We start from the raw sequence: 22,698 nt of genomic DNA, 5'->3' as shown, positions 1-22,698 counted from the left end.
ATAAAACAAAGCATAATAAAAAGCAGATACTTTAAAATGTCTTAAAATAATAATTTAGCCCAAACTGTCCTATAAGAACATAAAGCCTATCAGAAAATTGTAACAGTGACACTTTTTGCCTTTATTTGAAACCAATATTCACAATTAGTTTCTACATACCAGCATATCCTGAAATGTGTTCCAAAACACTCTTGATTCTATGCAACAATGATGGGTTTTATCCCAAAAAAAGTGAGAGTCAGAAGTTTCATCACCAAATGAGAAAAAAATAGGTTGAATAAAGTTAAACAGCTTTTTTGACTGCAGATCTCAGTCCTTTCGGTACTCTGTCTTACACAGTGGATCTCCACCAGAGCCGTAGTGATAAACGTGCCAATTCTCCAAAATTAATTGACTATAGAACTCTTTACTTTTTTGCGGGGGGGGGGTGGATCATCTCTAGTATTTTAGGTTCAGGGTAGAAAGGGAAAGAGTTAAATGACATAAAGTTATAATCATTATGCCTTATCACCTTTGGTTCTTTCATTCTTCTTCCAAAACCAAAATGCAAGATAAAAAATTATTCATTCAGTTTAGGAAGCTACCACTTTTGGCCTAATTATTCATTGCAGCAGTATAGGGAAAACAAACAGAATTTCATATTATGGCCAAAGTTACTTTTAAAAAGTAACAAGTTTCTAAAAACTAAAACATGGCAAGTTTCTAAAACTACAGACAATAATATAATGGGGAAAGTTGACCTGAACAAATAAACAATGGTTTTTCTAGGCCATTCATTTTAAATACCCATTGGAATAATTAGGTTAACCTATTAAATTACATTCAATATAGCTTAATAAATATTTACCAAATCCTTATTATGTTGGACAACATGAAGAAATATTCTTCATCTCAAGGAGCTTAAAAATAACAAAATTTTAGTTTACAATATGTACGGGGGGTATATAATATTAATGTAAAAAGGTAGGAAAACATATGTATACCAGTAACAAAAAAACATGGGAGCATGAAAGCCTAATTCCAAAATAAGAATCTGCAGTTCTGGGGAATAGATATGAGAAGCCAAAGGAAGGCAGTCAAAGTTTCCAACCTTAATGACTTAAAAGTTGATCATCAAAACCTAAACTGGCTTCCCTGGTGGCACAGTGGTTGAGAGTCCACCTGCCAATGCAGAAGCCACAACAGTGAGAGGCCTGCATACCGCAAAAACAAAAACCTAAACAAGGGCTTCCCAGGTGGCGCAGTGGTTGAGAGTCCACCTGCCGATGCAGGGGACGTGGGTTCGTGCCCCGGTCCGGGAGGATCCCACATGCCGTGGGGCAGCTGGGCCCATGGGCCATGGCCACTGAGCCTGCGCGTCCGGGGCCTGTGCTCCGCAGTGGGAGAGGCCACAACGGTGAAAGGCCCACGTACCTCAAAAAAAAAAAAAAAAAACCTAAAGAAAAAAAAAATTCTAAAAGCATCAGCAAGTTTGGAGAAAGGAGAGAGGAGTAGAGATGATTAATTACACCTTGTCATTTGGATTAATAACACAAGAAAAAAGATTCTTGTGTAGATTTCACTGTTTAGTATACTTATACTTACCACAAACCGGATTTGGAATCAGACAAGCCAGATTGAATATCCCTGGACCAATCATCAAATTGTTCTTGTTCATATAGTTTAAACTGGTCTAAGAGATCTTCAGCACTTCGATGGAAAGATCGAAATCCTGACAAGTCAGATAAAAGAGCCTCTGCAATCTTGATAGTATCATCTGCCTTAAAAAGCCAAATTACAAGAATATTTATTATTTAAATTCTAACAAAATTAGCATAAAATCAGCTCTCTTCTCTGTTCTGTGATTCAGAAATTATTTTCCCATTCATCTGTAAACAGTAAAATAGAAGATTTGCCAGTGAATTTAAAAATATCAACCCCTGCTTTACTTCTGAATTATACAACCTCAGAATAGCAAAACACAGAAGATAACACATACAAGGCATAATTTACAATAAGGGAAATTCAGGTGAAACTCCAAGAATTCAGCAATACTCCTAAATATGTTATGCAATAATTTGAGCCCTTTATTAAATGCTGTGGTTAACAGCTCAAACAATAATTAGGCCAGTTTGGATGCCAATTAAAGAGAAATGCCTTTCCTCCACAAGTATACGAAGATTGTCGCAACTTGGAAAGCTGACTAACAAAGTTAGGCAGAATATTACAGAAAAAAATCAAAATATAAACTTGAATAAATAGAACTCTCAAACATGCTAGCCTTTATAACACTCTATATTTGCTTGCTCTTAATCATACATTAAAACCAATTAATATTTATTACATGAGTCGAATGCAAGATAGTGTACCACATACTAATTAGTAAGCACATAAGATTCTTAGATCAACTTTGATAATATTAAAATAATAGTCCTTTAATTCTATAAATTGCTGCCACAACCTTAGGCAATACCATAATTACCTTTCACCATTCTGTTAACTTCCTTTCAACGTAGGATGACGTATTTACATAAACATACTTGCAGATAGACTTTGTACGTACCAAAATTCTACAGATACACTTCAAAGAATTAAAAAATCCTTTGAAATTTATATATTTTTCACTTTTTCAGAGTTCTACATTTTCACATGAAAATTAGATGAAAATGCAAGGAAAACAGAGAATGTCTTCTTAATGTTTTCACTACAGTTCTAGAGTGTCTTCTACATTAATTTAGCACATTTTACAATTAGTATTCTTCAACATTTATTAAAACTAATACCTTCATTTCCAACTGACGAACCCAAACTATATTATTGACAACTTCTGAAAGGTTTTTGCCAGAAAGTGGTCCAGATGCATCACCAGGAATTCCACGGCATCGGTTTTCAAAATCTAATCGAAAGTCTATAAAATTTAAATCAAATAAATGATTACACACATTCAGCAAAGATTTCCTAAATGCCTTCCATGTACCAAACACTATGTCAAATATTGTGAATAGAAAAATAGTAACAGTTGGTCCTTTACCCTTAGGGACCTCACCACACATCAAGTGAGAGAAAGAAAATAACCAGTTAATTCAAGAAACCTGTCATTTATTACAGAAATAGTAAATTAACCTTCAACATACAGATGTCATAAAATATAATATCTTAAACCTAAGTGGTATAAAACAAAGGAAAAAGCAATCTACAAAAATATTTTTTCAAGCAAACACTATAATCTCTGATACACTTTTACCTTTAACTGAGTCCATAAGTCTCGCCAATAAAGTTTCTCTTTCTAGCATCAATTCTTTGCTTATGGTTGGACGCTTCACCAACTCTTTATATTTCAGAAATGCTTGAAGAAGCTAATATGAAACAAATAAGTATATGTTCATCCCAAGTGAATCGACTAGGTAAAAACATGAGTATCTCCTCAAATAGCTTAAGGGAAATATTAGAAGTTAAATATTTCAATATTTTACCTGCTGTGGACTATCCTGAATTTCTGAAATATAATTTTTTAATTTTCCTGCTATTTTTTGTTCCACAGGCGCAATAATTTTTTCATATTGAGACACTGCAGCTTTCCATAAAGGCTAAACAAATTAACAACATTGTTAGACTTTAATATTTTTAAAATCGGCCTTTAAAAAGAACAACACAAACAGGAAATTATATAGACAAACACATATATATTCAACCTCAGTATATGGATTATATTGCACAGGATTCAGGCCAGTAAAAGGTTCAAATACTCGAGCCAAGCATATGATTTTCTCATCACTGGCAGGTGAAAAATAGAGAAGTTTCTCACGAATTGTTCTAAGAGCCAAGACCTAAAACATAAAATATTAAAACAACAAATTTATTTAAATCAATACATCAGCACAAATAGTCTAAAATCTAAAGATATTGGGCAAGAATTTCTTTAACCTAGATTCTCTGAAATGAACAACAAATCTGAACTGTAATCTTGGTAATTACTACTCATCAATAATCAAAGTGATACTCAAAGACATACTGTATCATCACACTATTATCAATCAGTGTGCTCAAATCTAGTTAACATATATAAAATCTAAGTATTTTTAAACTATGTTTAAAGCTCATTTAGGTAAAGTTTTAGAGTTTCTCCTTACTATAGTAAAAATTTCTGATTTCCATTATTCTGCCTTAAATTGCACTTCTAATAATGAAACAATGTTAACAACTCCATTATGTATAATCTATTAACAGCTGGAAAACAATTTATTTCATTTTGTATTTAAAATTTCTACCAACCATCAAAAGGTAATCAAAAAGGCTAAGTAAAAATGCTATAATCTTCCATTTGAGTTGAAAATATCAGAACAAACTTATGATTTATTTTTCTCTTGATAAAAACAAAAGTACCAATTTAACAATGCTGTCTACTGAGACAGCCTAAAAGCATTGATAATTAAATAACATTTACCACTTCCTCAACCAGATTGTTGTTGCTAAATACCATTTTCCACTGATAAGGACAAGGACCTTTGGAGAAATGACTAATTCCAGGTATGAAACAGAAAATGTAGATGGGCCAGTACATTTTGAGGGGCCAGAATGTAAGGAAGTTATCAAAGAAATACTGGATGCATGTCAAAAATGACACAGAGCCAGTGTAAAGGGGTACTCACTGTCCAACGATGGTACAATTTGAATATAGTAATAATAACTATGATAAAAACTACATTGGGTTGAAACTCATAAAATATAAAAAATCATAGGTTCATAATGATACTATTAAAAAAGCATTTCATTGATTGCCTATGGAACTTACTGATACTAACTTATTGTTCATTGTACTAAAATGATAAATAAAAACTAATTGTCTATACTACCATTCCTATACAAACTATGTTTCAGGGTCGCTAAAAAACTGATGAAGACAAGTTCTTCCAACATCACTTAATAAATGCAAAAAGAACAACAGAATTAGAAAATCATCATTTTCCAACTCCTCATGATAAATCATTCAGAAAAAGCTGATGAAGAACGTTATAACAGATGGATCAGGCTAATCATACATGAACCCACAGATCAAACTTAACTCATGAAAGTAGGAAAACCAGACATTACCTGCCTCCTCTAATGTATAAGAACTATATAGTACTGCCTGTGAAGCAACCTGGTTCAAGTAAACCAACATTTAGTAACTAAAAAAATTTCTGAGACAATCAGGAAACTTGAATATTGATTAGATACATAATGATATTAAGAAATTATTGTCATTTTGTTGGGGGTGATATTGGTATTATGATTGTGTTTTAAGGGTAAAAGTATAAGATTTCTTGGATTGGCTTTAAAAATACTCCAGCAAAAAAACGGAAAGCAGGGGAGACAAAGATGGAACAGGAACTGAACATTGTCAGTGGCTGCTGAAACTGAGTGATGGATACACTGACATCCACTATACTATGTTACTTTTGTGTATGTTTGAAATTTCTCATAATGAAAAGGTTTAAAAACACGACAACAGGAATTCCCTGTTGGTCCAGTGGTTTCACTGCCTGGGCCTAGGTTCAGTCCCTAGTCTGGGAACTAAGATACCCCAAACTGGACAGCATGGCCAAAAAAAAAAAAAAATACAACAACAAAAAATCCCCAAGAAAAATGGTTCCCTTAAGCCCAAAGGGAAAAAGTCACTCTGCAATCTTCACATATTCTCATTTTGCCTGCCCCTTCAAGCTAAACATCTAAGTTCTATACTGAAACTCATAACTTATATAAATTAAACAGCTGTTTCAAATATTTCCACTGAGTACTCCCTGAAAAGCTGTCTCCGCTTGTAAAAATTTCAATAGCCAAGAGAAAGTCTGAGAGCTTCCATACCTAGACAAGTGGGTTGACTGTCTTTTTACAACAAAGAAGAACAAAATAAAAGTTCACAACTTACAAACTGAATAGCCACAAACCAAAAAAAAAAGAAAGGAAGTGGAAACCAGCACTTAGTACCCACTGGGCACCTGGTACTGTACCACACAACTTCATAAGTCATCTCATATGAACTTTACCTCTTATTCTCTCCCAAAAGTTTAAACAAGTTCTATCAGATGTGCAGGTCTTATTAATTATAAAACACATTCTCAAACAAGTGAGGACCTACTTCACACTTAAAACAAAGATCCAAATAATCAAATATACCTCTTCAAGGCGTTTGCCAAGTTTGTCAAGTGTTTCAGGAAAATATTTTTCATTTTTCCACAGATGAGGTACATAGCGCTGCCACACCTGACCTGTTAGATGACTACAGGCAATAACCCACTGTTCACAAATTGAAATCCCAGCTTTCATATTTTCCTTCACAAGATAATAAGGATCTTCCCATAGGTTCAAAGTTCCCAACTTTTTCTGAACAAATCTTCCAAAGGAGCCACCTAATAACACGTAAAACAAACATTTTAATGAACATATCTTTTTACCAAATAATTATGAAACATATGCTTTTTACAAAATTAAAATAATACACAAATTAGCAAACCAAGGATCTATGAAATACCACATCCACATCTTTAGACGGGCACTGTTAATAACAAATATTTTTTAAAAACACACATACACACACATATTTGTATTTCTGCATCTTTCAATATATCACACATTTCTTTGAAGTATAGAAATATATACACATTTTTTTTAAAGGCTGCAGAGCCCACAGTATGGACATAGCATTACATAACCAATTCTCAATTGCTATTTGTTCCTAGTCTCATTTTACAAACAATGCTGTAATAAATATCCTTTTACATACACATTTATGTACTTGTCTAACATTTTCTTAGGATAACAATGAGAAAGGTGTATTCTGGGTCAAAAAGTATACATATTTTTAATGTCAACAGATAACCCAATGTATATTAAACTTTCCAGTTCATTACAAAGTAAAGTCTAAATTAATACATAGATAGGGACGAAAAATCTATGTTAATTTAGTTATATTATAGTCAAAGAATCTGACACTATGATTTAAATTAACCAACTATGTACAAATATCTACTTAAATAATCCTATATGATTTGCTCTAAGAGTTACTTTAAGCAACAATTACTGTATTCAGGAACATTTTAGGAAAAAACAGAAAACAAAATAAGTCAGGCTTCCAAAATTGCAAAAGTTTATTTCTTTACTAGTACCTATAATATCTAAGAGATGTAACATTCGTGACTCAGGATAATGATCATGTTCTGTCTGTCTCCACACATCATCTACAACATCCCGAGTTGTCTCCACCAAGTCAACCACTTCCAGTAAGGACAGACCATCCAAGTTATAAAACTCCTAAAACCAAAATGCATTCATTTTTAAACATAATCATATTTGTACCTTGGGCAATATAGTCAAAATGTTCTCAGACTTTTTCAAACGCTACATCTCTAATATCTGCCATATTATTTTCTCCTCTTCTTCTATCATATGATATATTACTTCTTTAAGCAAATACCCTGTAAGTTCCTTCACAAACATAAATTTCATGAAAGCCAGAAGGAAAAATAAGAATTACATAAACTCTATAAATTTATTTTTACCCTTGGCCTAATTTCTTTTAAATTTGGGACATTTCTTTTATTTACCTAATAGAAATGGCCTTAACACCATATGTACACTACCCATTTCACCTCACATATCTTTATTGATTCATTTCCTGGGTTGCACAATGTTACCAATAATACAAACATAGTACATGGTATATCACTGCTAGGAAAAAAGTTTTAAACCATTTCAAACACTTCATTCAAATGATATTAATGAAATAGAAATAATATTGGGAATGAATAAAAAATTACTAAATATTTATTTTGAAAAGAATAGATTTTGTAAAAAACACTCAAAATGGTCACTTATTTAAACTCTCCATAGATACACCAAGGAATAATCAATCTAATAAGTATCAAACTAAGACTTTTTATATTTCAGATTCCTCCAAAATGCTAATTTGAATAAAGTAAACAATTTTTCCAAAGGACATATTACCTCCACAGGATAAACCTCTGTTAGTAGTAGGTTTCTGTTTTTTTCCTATCTACCTGCAGGAAAGTAATTATGTTTTTGAGAAAAATATTTTCTAGAGATTAGAATTTAACTTTTTTAAAAGTTTGGACTTCTAAGTTGCACTCAGTTTAAATACATATCTTAAGTAAACCCTGCTACATCTGAAGAATATATTTTGTCCAGAACCATCAAGTAATGATTTTAAAACAGAGATAAATCTAGTAAAAACTGAATGCTAAGGTACTTCTATCAAAACCTGATATATAATTATGTATGAATCACGTACTCTTGCAACTGTTTCAAATAATTCTTTAAAATAACTGGCTCTTTCTTTACTAATCTGTTTACTTCCACGATGAGCTTGTTCTATCCAAAACTGGAACTCATCACTTGGTGTAAGAATACCTGAAAAGTGAGAAGGAAAAATCAGAAATATCAACTGTTATCATGCTGATCATTTTGAAATGTAAAGAAATATTGAAACACTATATTGTGCACCAGGAACTAACATAGTTTTGTAAGTCAATTACACTTCAAAATCTCACAAACAAATAAACTCATAGAAAAAGAGATCAGATTGCTGGTTAACAGAGGTGGGGGTGGGGAGAGGGGGAATTGGATGAAGGTGCTCAAAAGGAACAAACTACTAGTTATAAGATAAATGAGTACCAAAGATATAATGTACAACATGATAAATATAATTAATACTGCTTTATGTTATATATGAAAGTTCTTAAGAGAATAAATGTTGAGATTTCTCCTCATAAAGAAAAAATTTTTGTTTCTATTTCTTTAATTTTGTATCTATATGACATAATAGATGTTCACTAAACTTACTGTGAATATCATTTCATGATGTATATGAGTCAAATCATTATACTGTACACTTTAAACTTACACAGGGCTGTATGTCAATTATCTCAATAAAACTAGAAGAAGAAAGAAAGGAAGGAAGGAAGGAAGGAAGAAAAAAAAAGAACAGAATCATTTGAAAATGAAAAGCCAGCAAGTCACTGGTTTCATTTGCTGATTTTGCACATTTCTGTATTCTTAAGGATGCACAGAAAATAATTTTTACAATTTCTATGAACAAAAACAAACTACAAAAACAACCCCAAAACAATTAACAAAATGGCAGTCAGTACACACTTATCAATAATTACTTTAAATTGGCTGAATGGATACAAAAACAAAACCCATATATATGTTGCCTGCTAGAGATCTGCTTCAGATCTAAAGCCACACTCAGATTGAAAGGGGATGGGAAAACCTATTCCATGCAAATGGCAATCAAAAAGCAACACTTACATCGGATAAAAAAAGACTTTAAAGACTATCACACATGATGTTGTGGTACAAACTTTCTGTATGGCTTTTCTTATAGTCCAATTAATTACTAAAAAGCGTCCCTACAAGGACAAATAAAAACACTGCAAAAGGAATACTTGATGTCTTTTAACTTTTTTGGGTTTTTTTGCGGTATGCGGCCTCTCACTGTTGTGGCCTCTACTGTTGCAGAGCACAGTCTCTGGACACGCAGGCTCAGTGGCCATGGCTCACAGGCCCAGCCGCTCTGCAGCATGTGGGATCCTCCCAGACCAGGGCACAAAGCCATGTCTCCTGCATTGGCAGGCGGACTCTCAACCACTGCACCACCAGGGAAGCCCCCTTTTAACTTTTTATTTTAAAAAAATATTAAAACACTGATTTTAACTCTTATTTATGTGGAAAATTATCTCTATAAGAAAATCTGAGTTGGAATAAAGTAAATTTGCCTAATTACAGTCAAAAAAAAAAAAAGACTTTCACAAATGATAAAGAAGGATATTACATACTGATCAAGGGATCAATCTAAGAAGATATAACACAATGTAAGTATATATCCACCAAACATAGGAGCACCTAATACATAAAGCAAATATTAATAGACATAAAGGGAGAAACTGACAGTAATAAGTTCATAGTAGGGAACTTTAACATCCCACTTACATCAATGGACAGATCATCCAGACAGAAAATCAATAAGGAAACAATGGCCTTAAACAACACATTAGATGAAATAAACTTAATATATATATATATAGAACATTCCATCCACAAGCAGCAGAATATACATTTATTTCAAATGCAGAATATACATTTATTTCAAATGCACATCTCCAGGACAGATCACATGCTAGGCCACAAAAATAAGATGCAGCAAATTTAAAGAAAAGTGAAATCATATCAAGCATCTTTTCTGACCACAATGCTCTAAGACTGGAAATCAACTAGAAGGAAAAAACTGCAAAAAACACACAAATATGTAGAGACTAAATAACATGCTACAATCAATGGATCACAGAGGAAAAATCAAAAAATACCTGAAGAAAAATGAAAATAAAAACACAACAATCTAAAATCTACATGATGCAGCAAAAGCAGTTCTAAGAGGCAAGTTTATAGCAATACAAGCCTACTTCATGAAATAAGAAAAATCTCAAATAAACAACTTAAACTTACACCTAAAGGAACTAGAAAAAAGAAGAACAAGCAAAACCAAAAGTTAGCAGAAAGCAATAAATCATAAAGATCAGAGCAGAAATAAATGAAACAGAGACTAAAAAAAAAGAAAAAATAGAAAAGATCAATGAAACTAAGAGCTGGTTCTTTAAAAAATTAAACATCACTGACAAACTTTGCCACACTCATCAAGAAAATAAGAGAGAGGGCCCAAATCAATAAAAAGAAGTTACAGCTGACACCACAGATATAGAAAGGATCATAAGATATTATTAAGAAAAATTATACACCGATAAAATGAACAACCTATAAGAAAAGGACAAAATCCCTAGAAATGTACAGTTTCCCAAGACTGAACAAGGAAGAAATAGAAAATATGAGTAGACCAATTACCAGTAATGAAATTGAATCATTTCATTACTAGTAATTGTAAAAAATAACTCCAAAAAACAGAAGTCCAGAACTAGATGGCTTCGGATCACATGGTTTGGTGAATTCTACCAAATATGTAGAGAAGGGTTAACACCTATTATACTCAAATTATTCCCAAAAACTGCAGAGGAAGATATGCTTCCATACTCATTTTCCAAAGCCAGCATCTCCCTAAAATCAGAACCAGACAAAGATATCACACACACACACAAAAAAAGAAAATTACAGGCCAATATCACTGATGAATATAGATGCAAAATTCCTCAACAAAATATTAGCAAACCAAATTCAACAATACATTAAAAGGTTCATATACCACAATCAAGTGGGTTTTATCACAGGGATGCAAGGATGATTCAAATCCAAAAATCAATCAATGTGAAATACCACATTAACAAACTGAATAAAAATCATATGACCATCTCAATAGATACAGAAAAAATTTGATAAAAGTCAGCATCCATTTATGATTAAAAACTCTCAACAACAAAGTGGATATAGAGGGAACATACATCAACATAATAACATATATGATAAGCCCACAGCTAACATCATACTCAATGGTGAAAAGCTGAAAGCAGCTCCTCTAACATCAGGAACAAGACAAGGATGGCCACTCTCACCACTTTTATTCAACACAGTATTAGAGGTCCTAGCCACAGCAATCAGATAAGAAAAAAAATAAAAGGAATCCAAATTGGAAAGGAAGAAGCAGAACTGTTACTGTTTGCAGGTGACATGATACTATACATAGAAAATCCTCAAGATGCCACAAAAAAACTACTAGAGCTCATCAATGAATTTGGTAAAATTTCAGGATACAAAATTAATACACAGAAATCTGTTGTATTTCTATACACTAACAACAAACTATCAGAAAGAGAAATTAAAAAAACAATCCCATTTATAATCACATCGAAAAGAATAAAATACCTAGGAATAAAACTACCTGACGAGGTAAAAAGACTGTATGCAGAAAAGTATAACATTGATGGAAAAATTGAAGACAACACAAACAAATGGAAAGATATACCACGTTCATGGATTGGAAGAATTAATAATGTTATAATGAGCATACTATCCAAGGCAATCCATAGATTCAATGCAATCCCTAACAAAATACCAATGGCATTTTTCACAGAATTAGGAAAAATGATCCTAAAGTTTGTCTGGAAACATAAAAAAAAAACCCAAATAACCAAAACAATCTTGAGAAAGAACACAGCTGGAGTTATCATGCTCCCTGATTTCAAACTATACTGCAAAGCTACAGTCATCAAAACAGTATGGTACTAGCACAAATACAGATACATATATCAATGGAAAGAACAGTGACCCCAGAAATGAACTCACACCTATGGCAATTAATCTATGACAAAGGAAGCAAGAATATACAAAGGGGAAAAGACAGCCTCTTCAGTAAATGGTGTTGGAAAAGCTGGACCTACATGCAAAAGAATTAAACTGGACTTTTCTCTCCCATCATACACAAAATTAAGTTCAAAATGGATTAAAGACTTAAATGTAAGACCTGAAACCATAACTTCTAGAAGAAAACATAGGGAGTACGCTCTATGACACTGGTCTTAGTAATATTTTCTTGGATCTGGCTTCTCAGGCAAGGGAAACAAAAGTAAAAATAAACAGATGGGACTACATAAAATTAAAAAGCTTTTGCACAGCTATGGAAACTATCAACAAAATGAAAAGGCCACCTACTGAATGGAGAAGATATTTGCAAACAATATATCAGATAAGGGGTTAATATCTATAATATATAAAGAATTCATATAACTCTGTATCAAAAAAAAACAACCCAATTAAAAAATAGGCAGAGGATCTGAATAAACATTTCTCCAAAGGACACATACAGATGGTCAACAGGCACATGAAAAATGCTCAACATCACTAATCATCAGCAAAATACAAATCAACCACAATGAGATACCACCTCACACTGTCAATGACTGTTATCAAAAAGGCAACAAATAACAAGTGTTGGTGAGGATGTGCAACCGTCATGCACTGTTGGTGGGAAGGTAAAGTAAAGCAGCCACTATGGAAAACAGTAGGCAGATTACTCAAAAAATTAAAAATAGAACTACCATATGATCCAGCAATTACACTTCTGGGCATTTATCTTAAAAAAACAAAAACACTAATTAAAAAAGATATATGCTCTTCTATGTTCATAGCAGCATTATTTACAGTAGCCAAGATATGGAAGAAACCTAAGTGTCCATCAACAGATGAATAGATAAAGAAGATGTGGGGTGTATATATATATATACATATGTATATGTGTATGTGTGTATGTGTGTGTGTGTGTGTGTGTGTGTGGTGTGTACATATATACATATATATATATATATAAAATGGAATATTACTCAGCCGTAAAAAAGAATGAAATCTTGCCATTTGTGACAACATGGATGGACCTAGATGACATTATGCTAAGTTAAATAAGTCAGGCTGAGAAAGACAAATGCTGTATAATCTCACTTATATGTGGAATCTAAGAAACAAAACAAATGAACAAATAAAACAAAAGCAGAGTTATAGAGATCTGGCACCACCAGGAGCCAAACCCAGCTTGTGGTTGGAGTGAGGCACAAGCTGTAGGGCCACCATGTGCTCACCAGTGCCCAGCCACCATGCCCAGCTTCCACTACAAGTTCCTGAAGAAGTCCAAGCAACAGCTGCTGTGCCCACTGTGCAGGAGAAATATTTGAAAAAAAAAAAAAAAGCAGAATTACAGATATAGAGAACCCCCCTTACCAGAGGGAAGGGGGGTGGGGGAGGAAAGAAATGGGTGAGGGAGATTAAGATTTATTTTGTAACTGCCAGTTACAAAATAAAGGAGTCACTGGTATCAAATGTATACTGTGGGGAATACAGTCAAGAACTATGCAATATCTTTCTATGGTGACACACTGTAACTAGACTCATCATGGTGATCATTTTGAAATGTACAGAAATACCAAATCACTATGTTGTGTAACAGGAACTAACATACTGTTGTAGGTCAATTATACGTCAAAAACAAACAAACAAACAAACAAAAATAAATCAGACTTGTAGTTACCAGAGGTGGGGGATGGGAGGAAGGGGAATTGTATGAGGTGGTCAAAAGGTACAACTTCCAAAAGATAAATAAGTAGTAGGGATGTAATATACAACATGATAAATATAATTAGCACTGCTGTATGTTATATATGAAAGTTAAGAGAGTAAATCCTAAGTGTTCTCATCACAAGAAAAGAAGACTTTTTTTCTATTCCTTTAATTTTTTATCCATATGAGGTGATGGATGTTCACTAAACTTATTGTGATAATCATTGCTTGATGTATTTAACTCAAATCTCTATGCTACACACCTTAAACTTATACAGTGCTGTATGTCAATTATATCTCAGTAAAACTGGAAGAAAAAATAAGCAAGTTAAAATAGTTTTATTTTTCCCAATGAAATACGCAACCTCTAGCTGCTTAATCCCATGCTGGAAGTAAATTCACTATTCTTTCTGGTTGTATGAGATTCAAAAAACATCTATTTTACTATTCAAAGTATAAAACTACAACTAATATTTTAAACTAATGATTTGTGTATGTCAGGCATTTCATCTTAATTGTTCTTATGAAATAATTTATCTATAGCCACAAAATTACAATTAGCTTCAGGAAAAAAATACATTTTAAAATAAAAGTCATTGGCTTATTATCTTCACAAATATACAATTAGCATCAATCCTCATTATTCACAGATTCTGGATTTATGAAGTCACCTACTTGTTAACATTTATATGTATCCAAAGTCAATACAATACTCTCAATGTTTTTGTGGTCATTTGCAGACATGCACAGAGCTGTGAAAAATGTGAGTTGCCCAACGCATATGTTCCCAGCTAAGGATGAACAAAGCAACACTGCTTTCTTATTTTCTATCACCTACTGTAAACAAATGTCTTTTCTGTAGTCTATGTAATGCCATGTTTTTCACATTTTTGTGCTTTTGTTGGTGATTTTGCTGTTTAAAATGGCCCCCAAGCATGGTTGTGAAGTGCTGTCTAGTGTTCCTAGCACAAGAACACTGTGAAGTCCCTTACAGAGAAAATACTTGTGTTAGATGAGCTTCATTCAGGCAAGAGTTGCAGTGCTGTTGCCCTTAAGCTCAATGACAATTCATCAACAATATATATTAAATAACGTGTCCAAACCAAATGCACCTAAAACAAGGTTATGTGTTGAGCAGTTGGTGAAAATCTCATGACCAGAGGCTCACGGGACCCTAGGAGCAATGCTTCAGTATTCGCTAACTGAGTGTTCACAGTGACTTTATAGAACAGAACTACTGCAAATAATGAGATCAACTATACTTTCTATTTCCATGAACTGCACATTATTAAAGATCACATCTTCCTCTTCTCCAAATCCATATGTAAATCTATTTATTTAAAAGCAGTTCAAGCTCAGAGAAGATCCAAAGTGTGGGAAGAAATCTTTGCAGAAGTATATTAATTTACTAATGTATTAATAAGGCAATTGTTTTGATTTTCTTTGACAAAACTATGGGTAAATACCTCGTGTGTCATCTTCCTTAAATTTCAGTTTTGATAAGTTAGTATCTGATCTTCGTAGAACTATACCCAAGCCTGCTTCTAGTTCACTCAAAAGATTCTGAAGTTTGGGATCAAGGTTTCTGCTCCACTCCTGATCCTAAATAAAAACAGACAAGAGCATACAATGTTCAAAATCTTGCCAATCAAACTGGTTTCCTAAAACACTTTCAAAAGAACTAAGTCCAAATATATCTGTTTCACTCAAAGCCTGACACTACCTCCATCTCATAAGGGAGGGAAAAAAGTCCTTTCAACAGTTAAAACTTTATAAAGATCATTTACTACAGCAATTTAAGAGCTGATGTAGATTGCATTTTATATCTTTCTCCAATTTCTCTATTTGCCAATAAAGGCTACATTAAAATTTTTTTAATTACAAAGAAAAAATATTTTAACTTAAAAACTAAAATACTAATGATATTACCAGTAAATAAAATAATAAATATTTACTTTTGTGTGTATGAAAGCATTTACCCAAATACTTAGGCTAAAAACAACAACCACCATACAAGCTACTTTAATTTACTCACCTTTAACAACATTGGCGCAAATACTTGCCGTACTGCTTGGTAAAGGGAATTTATAGGTGATTCTAACATAGATGAAACAAGAATGTTTTTATGTAGATTCTGATCAGTAATTACTTCAGGTCGCAGCTTGAAAAACACCAGCACTTTATCTTTTGTGTCGGCAAAATCAATCTAAAGTGATAAACAAATGATTTTTAATGTTATTTTCATAAAGTTAATACTTGAAAATTTATATATTTCCCTAAAATGTTATATTACTGTAATTTTACCCCTTGGAAAAACTATACTTTAGAAATAATTATAGTATATTACAACCAATTCTTAAAAAAACCTGGGTTTTAAAAATGTATCCCCGCTTATATGTGATTGTATCATAAAGCTACTTTGATAAATGGTTTATAAACAAAAAGCACTATATGAATATTGTTAACATCCACTCCAGACAGATTCAGTAATACTACAGATCAAAGCTGTGTGCCCCAGGTACACACTGGTGAGTAGTATACTTCTTCACTCCAGAAACTCTATAACAAGGATGCTAATTACCCTCTTACATGAAACTAAGTTCAATATAAACTCAGAACTACCAAAACAAACTTAGTTTGTCCATCTCCTAAAATCATCTTTATGTGAACAAACATTTTTTCCTTAAAGTATTTGAGATCAAACTTTTTACTAAATTGTCATATAACGAGATTATCACCTCACACTGGTCAGAATGGTTATCATCAAAAAATCTACAAACAGGGCTTCCCTGGTGGCGCAGTGGTTGAGAGTCCACCTGCCGATGCAGGGGACACGGGCTTGTGCCCTGGTCTGGGAAGATCCCACATGCCGCGGAGCGGCTAGACTGGTGAGCCATGGCCGCTGAGCCTGCGTGTCCGGAGCCTGTGCTCCGCAACGAGAGAGGCCACAACAGTGAGAGGCCCGCGTACCGCAAAAAAAAAAAAAAAATCTACAAACAATAAATGCTAGAGAGGGTGTGGAGAAAAGAGAACCCTCTGGCACTGTTGGTGGGAATGTAAATTGATACAGCCACTAAGGAGAACAGTATGGAGGTTCCTTAAAAAACTAAAAATAGAACTACCATGTGACCCAGCAATCTCACTACTGGGCATATACCCTGAGAAAACCATAATTCAAAAGGACACATGTACCCCAATGTTCACTGCAGCACTATTTACAATAGCCAGGACAAGGAAACAACCTAAATGTCCAACGACAGATGAATGGATAAAGAAGATGTGGTACATATATACAATGGAATATTACTCAGCCATAAAAAGAAACGAAATTGGATCATTTGTAGAGATGTGGATGGACCTAGAGTCTGTCATACAGAGTGAAGTAAGCCAGAAAGAGAAAAACAAATATCGTATATTAACACATATATGTGGAATCTAAAAAAATGGTACAGACGAACCTATTTGCAGGGCAGGAAAAGAGACGTAGACTTAGAGAACAGACATGTGGACACGGGGTGGAGGGGGAGGGTGGGACAAACTGGGAGATTAGGGTTGACATATACACTACCATGTGTAAAATAGCTAGTGGGAACATGCTATAAAGCACAGGAAGCTCAGATCGGTGCTCTTCGACACCTAGATGGGTGGGATAGAGGGGGTGCGATGGTGGAAGGGAGGTCCAAGAGGGAGGGGATATAGGTATACATATAGCTGATTCACTTCCTTGCACAGCAGAAACTAACACAACATTGTAAAGCAACTATACTCCAATAAAAAAAAAAGGGTGAGTGAGCTTTTGTGCTACTTTTCTTTTATCCTAATCATTGTATTTTTTTAGCCACTAGGAAGGAATTGGCATTTACTCAGTATTGCTGCTTTTCTCAAACTCTCATTTTCACGCATTAGAATTCTATTGCTAGCATGATCATTTTATTCCAATTACAAGCGAGAATAACAAGCTGCAGATAAGTAGATTTGAAACATTCATTCCTTAGTAATTAAATAGACCATACCCTTAAATTTCCCTCCTCCCACCTATCTGAAGAAAGAATATTCAGAAAATACTTTTTTTTGTGTGTGTGTGCGGTACACGGGCCTCTCACTGTTGTGGCCTCTCCCGTTGCGGAGCGCAGGCTCCGGACGCGCAGGCTCAACGGCCATGGCTCACGGGCCCAGCTGCTCCGCAGCATATGGGATCTTCCCGGACTAGGGCACGAACCCATGTCCCCTGCATCAGCAGGCAGACTCTCAACCACTGCCCCACCAGGGAAGCCCCAGAAAATACATCTTTTAACATCATACTTTGAAAACAGTATCTATAGTCACTGTCCAAGCCATCCTGGGGCATCCATCAGGACAATGAGCTTTGCCCTAGCCAAAGTCAGAGTTAAAGCAAAGGATAAGTTGGCTACAGCTGCTCATCATTCCCTGAGTAAAGAAAAACTGAGAATGAGCACTCCTAGCCACATCTCCTCCAAGTTTCCCTATCATTGGCAACTGCTATTTCCTCTTAACTGACTATAATTTGATAATTATTAAGGTGTAAAGTTGGTTCTTTTTTGAGGTTGCAAAATACCTCTATCACCTACTGGGATCGATCAGGGATCAGCATACCACAACTTTCTGCCTGTTTTGTACAGGCCACAAGCTAAAAATTATTTCCACACTTTCTGAAAAACCGAAAGAATAATAATATTTCATGATATGAAATTCAAGTATCAGTGTCCATAAATAAAGTGGAATGCAGCCACACTCATTCATTCACATATTGTCATGGCTGCTTTCTCATGGCAATGGCAGAGCTGGAGTTGTGACAGAGACCTTATGACCTGCAAAGCCCAAAATATTTATTATCTGGCCCATTATAGAAAAAATTTGCCAACCTCTATTCTACAGCATAAAACAGATCATACCTCTCTCTTGCTTAAGATTACCAACGACTTCCTATTTCAACCTAAATGGTGTACAAGGTCCTAAATGATCAGCCCATGCTGTAACTTTCACATTCTTTGGTTATTCATTAAACTTCAGCAATGACTCTGGATTTTTTTTTTCCAGCTCCTTAAAACCAAGATAAGACCCAGCTCAAGGCCTTGGTACTTATCATTTCTTTTCCTTAGAAAACTCTTCCTCTAAATCTGCCTACAAGTCATCATTTAAATCTCACTTCTAAAGTCACTAATTCAGACAGGTATTCTCTCCCTCTTTATTTTAATGCACTTCCCCTCCCCATGCCCATCACTACTTTAACATTACTCTATTTTTATTAACAGCACTTATCAATACCCAAAATTATGTTACATTATATACCTGTGTGCATGTGTTTAGCCCATTTTTGTCCATTTGAATGTTACTCCTTGGAGATAAAGCCTGACATGTTCATAACTTTATCCCCAGCACCCAGGACAATGCCAGACCCATAGTAGGTACTGAGTAATTGTTAATTTCTTCAATCATGCTGATTCTTAGATATCTAAAGTACAACTTAAGATATAACAAAACATTTTCAAATATGACTAAAAATCTGTAGTGTGATGTATGACTAAAGATAAAATATACTGTTGGACTCTACTAGCTTAACTAAAAGTTATAGTTTCCATTTTCTTTTTTTGTTTGTTTTGGTTTGGTTTGGTTTGGTTTTTGGCCACACGGCTTGTGGGATCTTAACTTCCCATTACAATCTATCTAAACTTTCGGTGGCATTTACAACTGTGTGCCCTGATTTTATAACTTGTTGAGTATATGTCAATCTAGGCCACTGCAGTGAGGCTCTAGAAGACAGACACAGGGGGTCATGTTCTGAATTATATTAACCTATTAGAGAAGTGGAGTAGTTAATGCTTAGGGTGTAACCTTTGTGCCTTACTTTCCTCAGCCACAAAATGGAAATCAAAAGTTTCTATCTTATAGTGTTGTTGTGACTATTAAATAAGCCAAAACACACAAATTACTTAGAACAGCACCTGACAGAGAGTAAAGGGAAAATAAACGTTAGCTATGATTATCTATGCTTTTTACATCTTTGTAAACTCACCAAACCTAGCAAAGTGCCTTGCATATATTGAGTTCAAAATACATCGATTGAATAGAATTGAGTGAAATCCAAGACCAAAAATTCATAATAGGGTGAATGATACAATCATCCTACAAAAAACGCATTCAGTGCTTGCTGTGCATCAAATATTCTGTTAGACCTAGGGACACCCGTGAACACAAGAGGAAAAGGTTTAATATATGACTATCACTTGTTAATTTTCCTCCATTTACTGAGCAGGGCCTCAGTGTTAGGCAGGGGTAATGTGTGAGGCAATTTTTTTTCTATGTATTATTCTGAATGTGTGTGTGTATGTGTGTGTGTGTGTGTGTGTGTGTGTATCTCCTGGTTGCAAATGCAACCATTTCTTAAACAATCTTGCCAGTGGAGGCAGCAGTAAATAATAATGAATAAATCAATACATCATATGTGGCACAACAAAAAGAATTTAAACTTCCTGCCTTATCATTTCTTAAAAGATTTGAATTCCTAACTATTCTTTCCCTAGAGTAAATTTAAACTCGTATATAATCCAAAAAAGATACACTAGGATTTGCCTCGAAGAACCTCAACAGAGTGGAGAAAGAAAAAATGTTTAAATAAATAAGGTAAATATTTTATTTTTAACTATAACCTATCTGTAGTATAAAAAAAAAAAAACTAGAAAGACTAGAATTGTTCTCTTCAGGTGCGTGGACTGGGAACCTCCTTTGGTCAGGGGGGATCCAAGCTTGGAAACTACACGCTGAAGCACGAGGCCAGCGGAGCTCATCAAGCGGGGACAACACTGGGCCCTCTAGGATGATCCAAACAGGAAGGCAGAAACGGACCCGACATCCTTCTGGCTGAGCCCGGGGACGTAAAGGTAGGTCAGGGCAGGGGTGCAGGGAAGCATACCACATTGGAAAAGGAAATTCCGACGTCGGATCGCTGCACTCTGAGGAGCATCTGGTTCCCGTCGTCCAAGAAGTTGTTGATTTCAGGACTGTTGTACAGCAGCGGCTGGTCCCAAGATTCCGACACCAGTCCAAAGTAATTCTGAGTAGTAGTGAAGATGAAAAGCTTCCGAACGTCCCCGGTTCCGCCCGCCATGATTCTAGGGAAGGGGAAAGAGGAGGGAGGGCGGCAAAGAGGGAAGGAGGAAAAAAACAGTCGGCACAGAAGTAAAGAGAAGATGAGAACTCGACCCAAATCCGGAGCTCGCCTGCGGGCCTTCAGAGCTCCGCGGTTGCCACGGGCAGTCGCTATGGCGACGGAGCACTACGGCGGCGTGCGGTGGGCGTTACCATCTCGGGCACGCGCACGCAAAGCTCTCGGAGAGGATCGATCATCTAGGAGCTCCTTAGCTGCTCGCCGCGGTCCTCGATTGTAAAGGATTCAGGCAAGTTTGTGTCAAGTCGCAAAATCTGCCTTTAATGCTTTCTACTGACTTCTTATAACGCATAATTAGAAGAGATACCTCTAGTCTTCAAGTGCAGCAGTATGACAAGGATTTAGGATGGCTGGGGTTCTAGTGCTCCCTCTTCCCCTTCACTCGTTAGCAAACCACTGTCAACGTCAAGTTCCACATCTGTAAAATAGGGAAATACTATCTGGGTTATAATGAGGACTTTAAGAGATTACTACTTAAACACCGCTTTTTAAAGAGGCTGATAATAGGAGTTCAATACAACGTTAATTTACTTTCTCCATCTTACTCTTCTCGTTTCTGTGTTAATTTCCCACCATTATTTTAATTTTGTTATCCTATTATTTCAGAAAAATGTTATTATTTCTCCAATTTTTCATCACAATCGTTATCAGAACACACAGCCATATTGTAAAATAACCAAAACGGGCAGTGATACTTGTTAATTTGTTTTATAACAAGCATAACCAAATGCTGAAGAAATACAGATGTGAAATCAGCCTTCATCATTTTCTACCCCATGGCATCACTACAAACTACTAAATTACTGGTCATTTATCCCAATATTCATCAAAGAGTCTCCGAATTCAATAATTATCTTCTAAAAATATTTACCTCATGCTGCTATATGCCAAGTAGTGAACTAGGCCCTGGAGACCATAGTCTCTGCCCTCATAATCAGTCATCATCTCAACCCTGATTTGAGCCATTATCCTAGGGAAAATAAACACATACCAATTGTTTTATTTGCACTCGGTAATCACTACTATATTCTTTTAGAATTAGAAAGAAGGTCTTTTTATCTGCTGAGCATCTTGATTAAGTTTGAGGAATGGAAACTAAAGAAAGCTGAAGTGCTTTAAATTATAAAGGGAAATGAATTCAAATTCTTACGAAATAATCCAAAAGATGGGAAGGGAGTCAGTGAGGTAGAATGCCGGCAGCTGGATGGGAAAAAATCCAAATAGCGACCCAGGGTGACTGGATAGCGAAAAAGGATTTTGAAAGCAAAAATGGCTAATATGGATACAGAGATTCTTGCTCTGCAATGAGCATTATGATCCTTACCAGGGTCTTAAGGAAAGTCTCCATTACTCACAAATGCTTAGTCTGGGTGAGTTATTTTGGTGGAGATGTGTGAAATGGCTGAATTAAGCATCCATGGCAATGTGAATAAAAGTGAATAACAAGGCAACACATGTAGGGAGATGAGTCTAGAAAGCAGCTG

General features: G+C 34.9%; 1 protein-coding gene across 1 annotated transcript in view; it reads right to left on the bottom strand.

Moving 5' to 3' along the window:
- Nucleotides 1-21,282, bottom strand: part of DYNC2H1 (dynein cytoplasmic 2 heavy chain 1) — a 370,694-nt gene extending 349,412 nt beyond the window's left edge. The window contains exons 1-11 of the mRNA XM_030835708.2: nt 20,960-21,282; nt 16,064-16,234; nt 15,495-15,630; nt 8,267-8,385; nt 7,125-7,269; nt 6,136-6,368; nt 3,672-3,806; nt 3,453-3,566; nt 3,224-3,335; nt 2,763-2,887; nt 1,585-1,760 (exon numbers count right to left, since the gene is read on the bottom strand). Coding sequence (XP_030691568.2) covers nt 1,585-1,760; nt 2,763-2,887; nt 3,224-3,335; nt 3,453-3,566; nt 3,672-3,806; nt 6,136-6,368; nt 7,125-7,269; nt 8,267-8,385; nt 15,495-15,630; nt 16,064-16,234; nt 20,960-21,154 — 1,661 coding nt within the window. The 5' untranslated portion in view covers nt 21,155-21,282. The remainder of the gene's footprint in view (nt 1-1,584; nt 1,761-2,762; nt 2,888-3,223; nt 3,336-3,452; nt 3,567-3,671; nt 3,807-6,135; nt 6,369-7,124; nt 7,270-8,266; nt 8,386-15,494; nt 15,631-16,063; nt 16,235-20,959) is intronic.
- Between the last annotated feature and the right edge of the window lie 1,416 nt (nt 21,283-22,698).

The sequence above is a fragment of the Globicephala melas genome, chromosome 8, assembly GCF_963455315.2.
Source record: "Globicephala melas chromosome 8, mGloMel1.2, whole genome shotgun sequence".
Taxonomy (NCBI): Eukaryota; Metazoa; Chordata; class Mammalia; order Artiodactyla; family Delphinidae; genus Globicephala; species Globicephala melas.
This window is presented reverse-complemented; position numbering and strand designations above follow the sequence as displayed.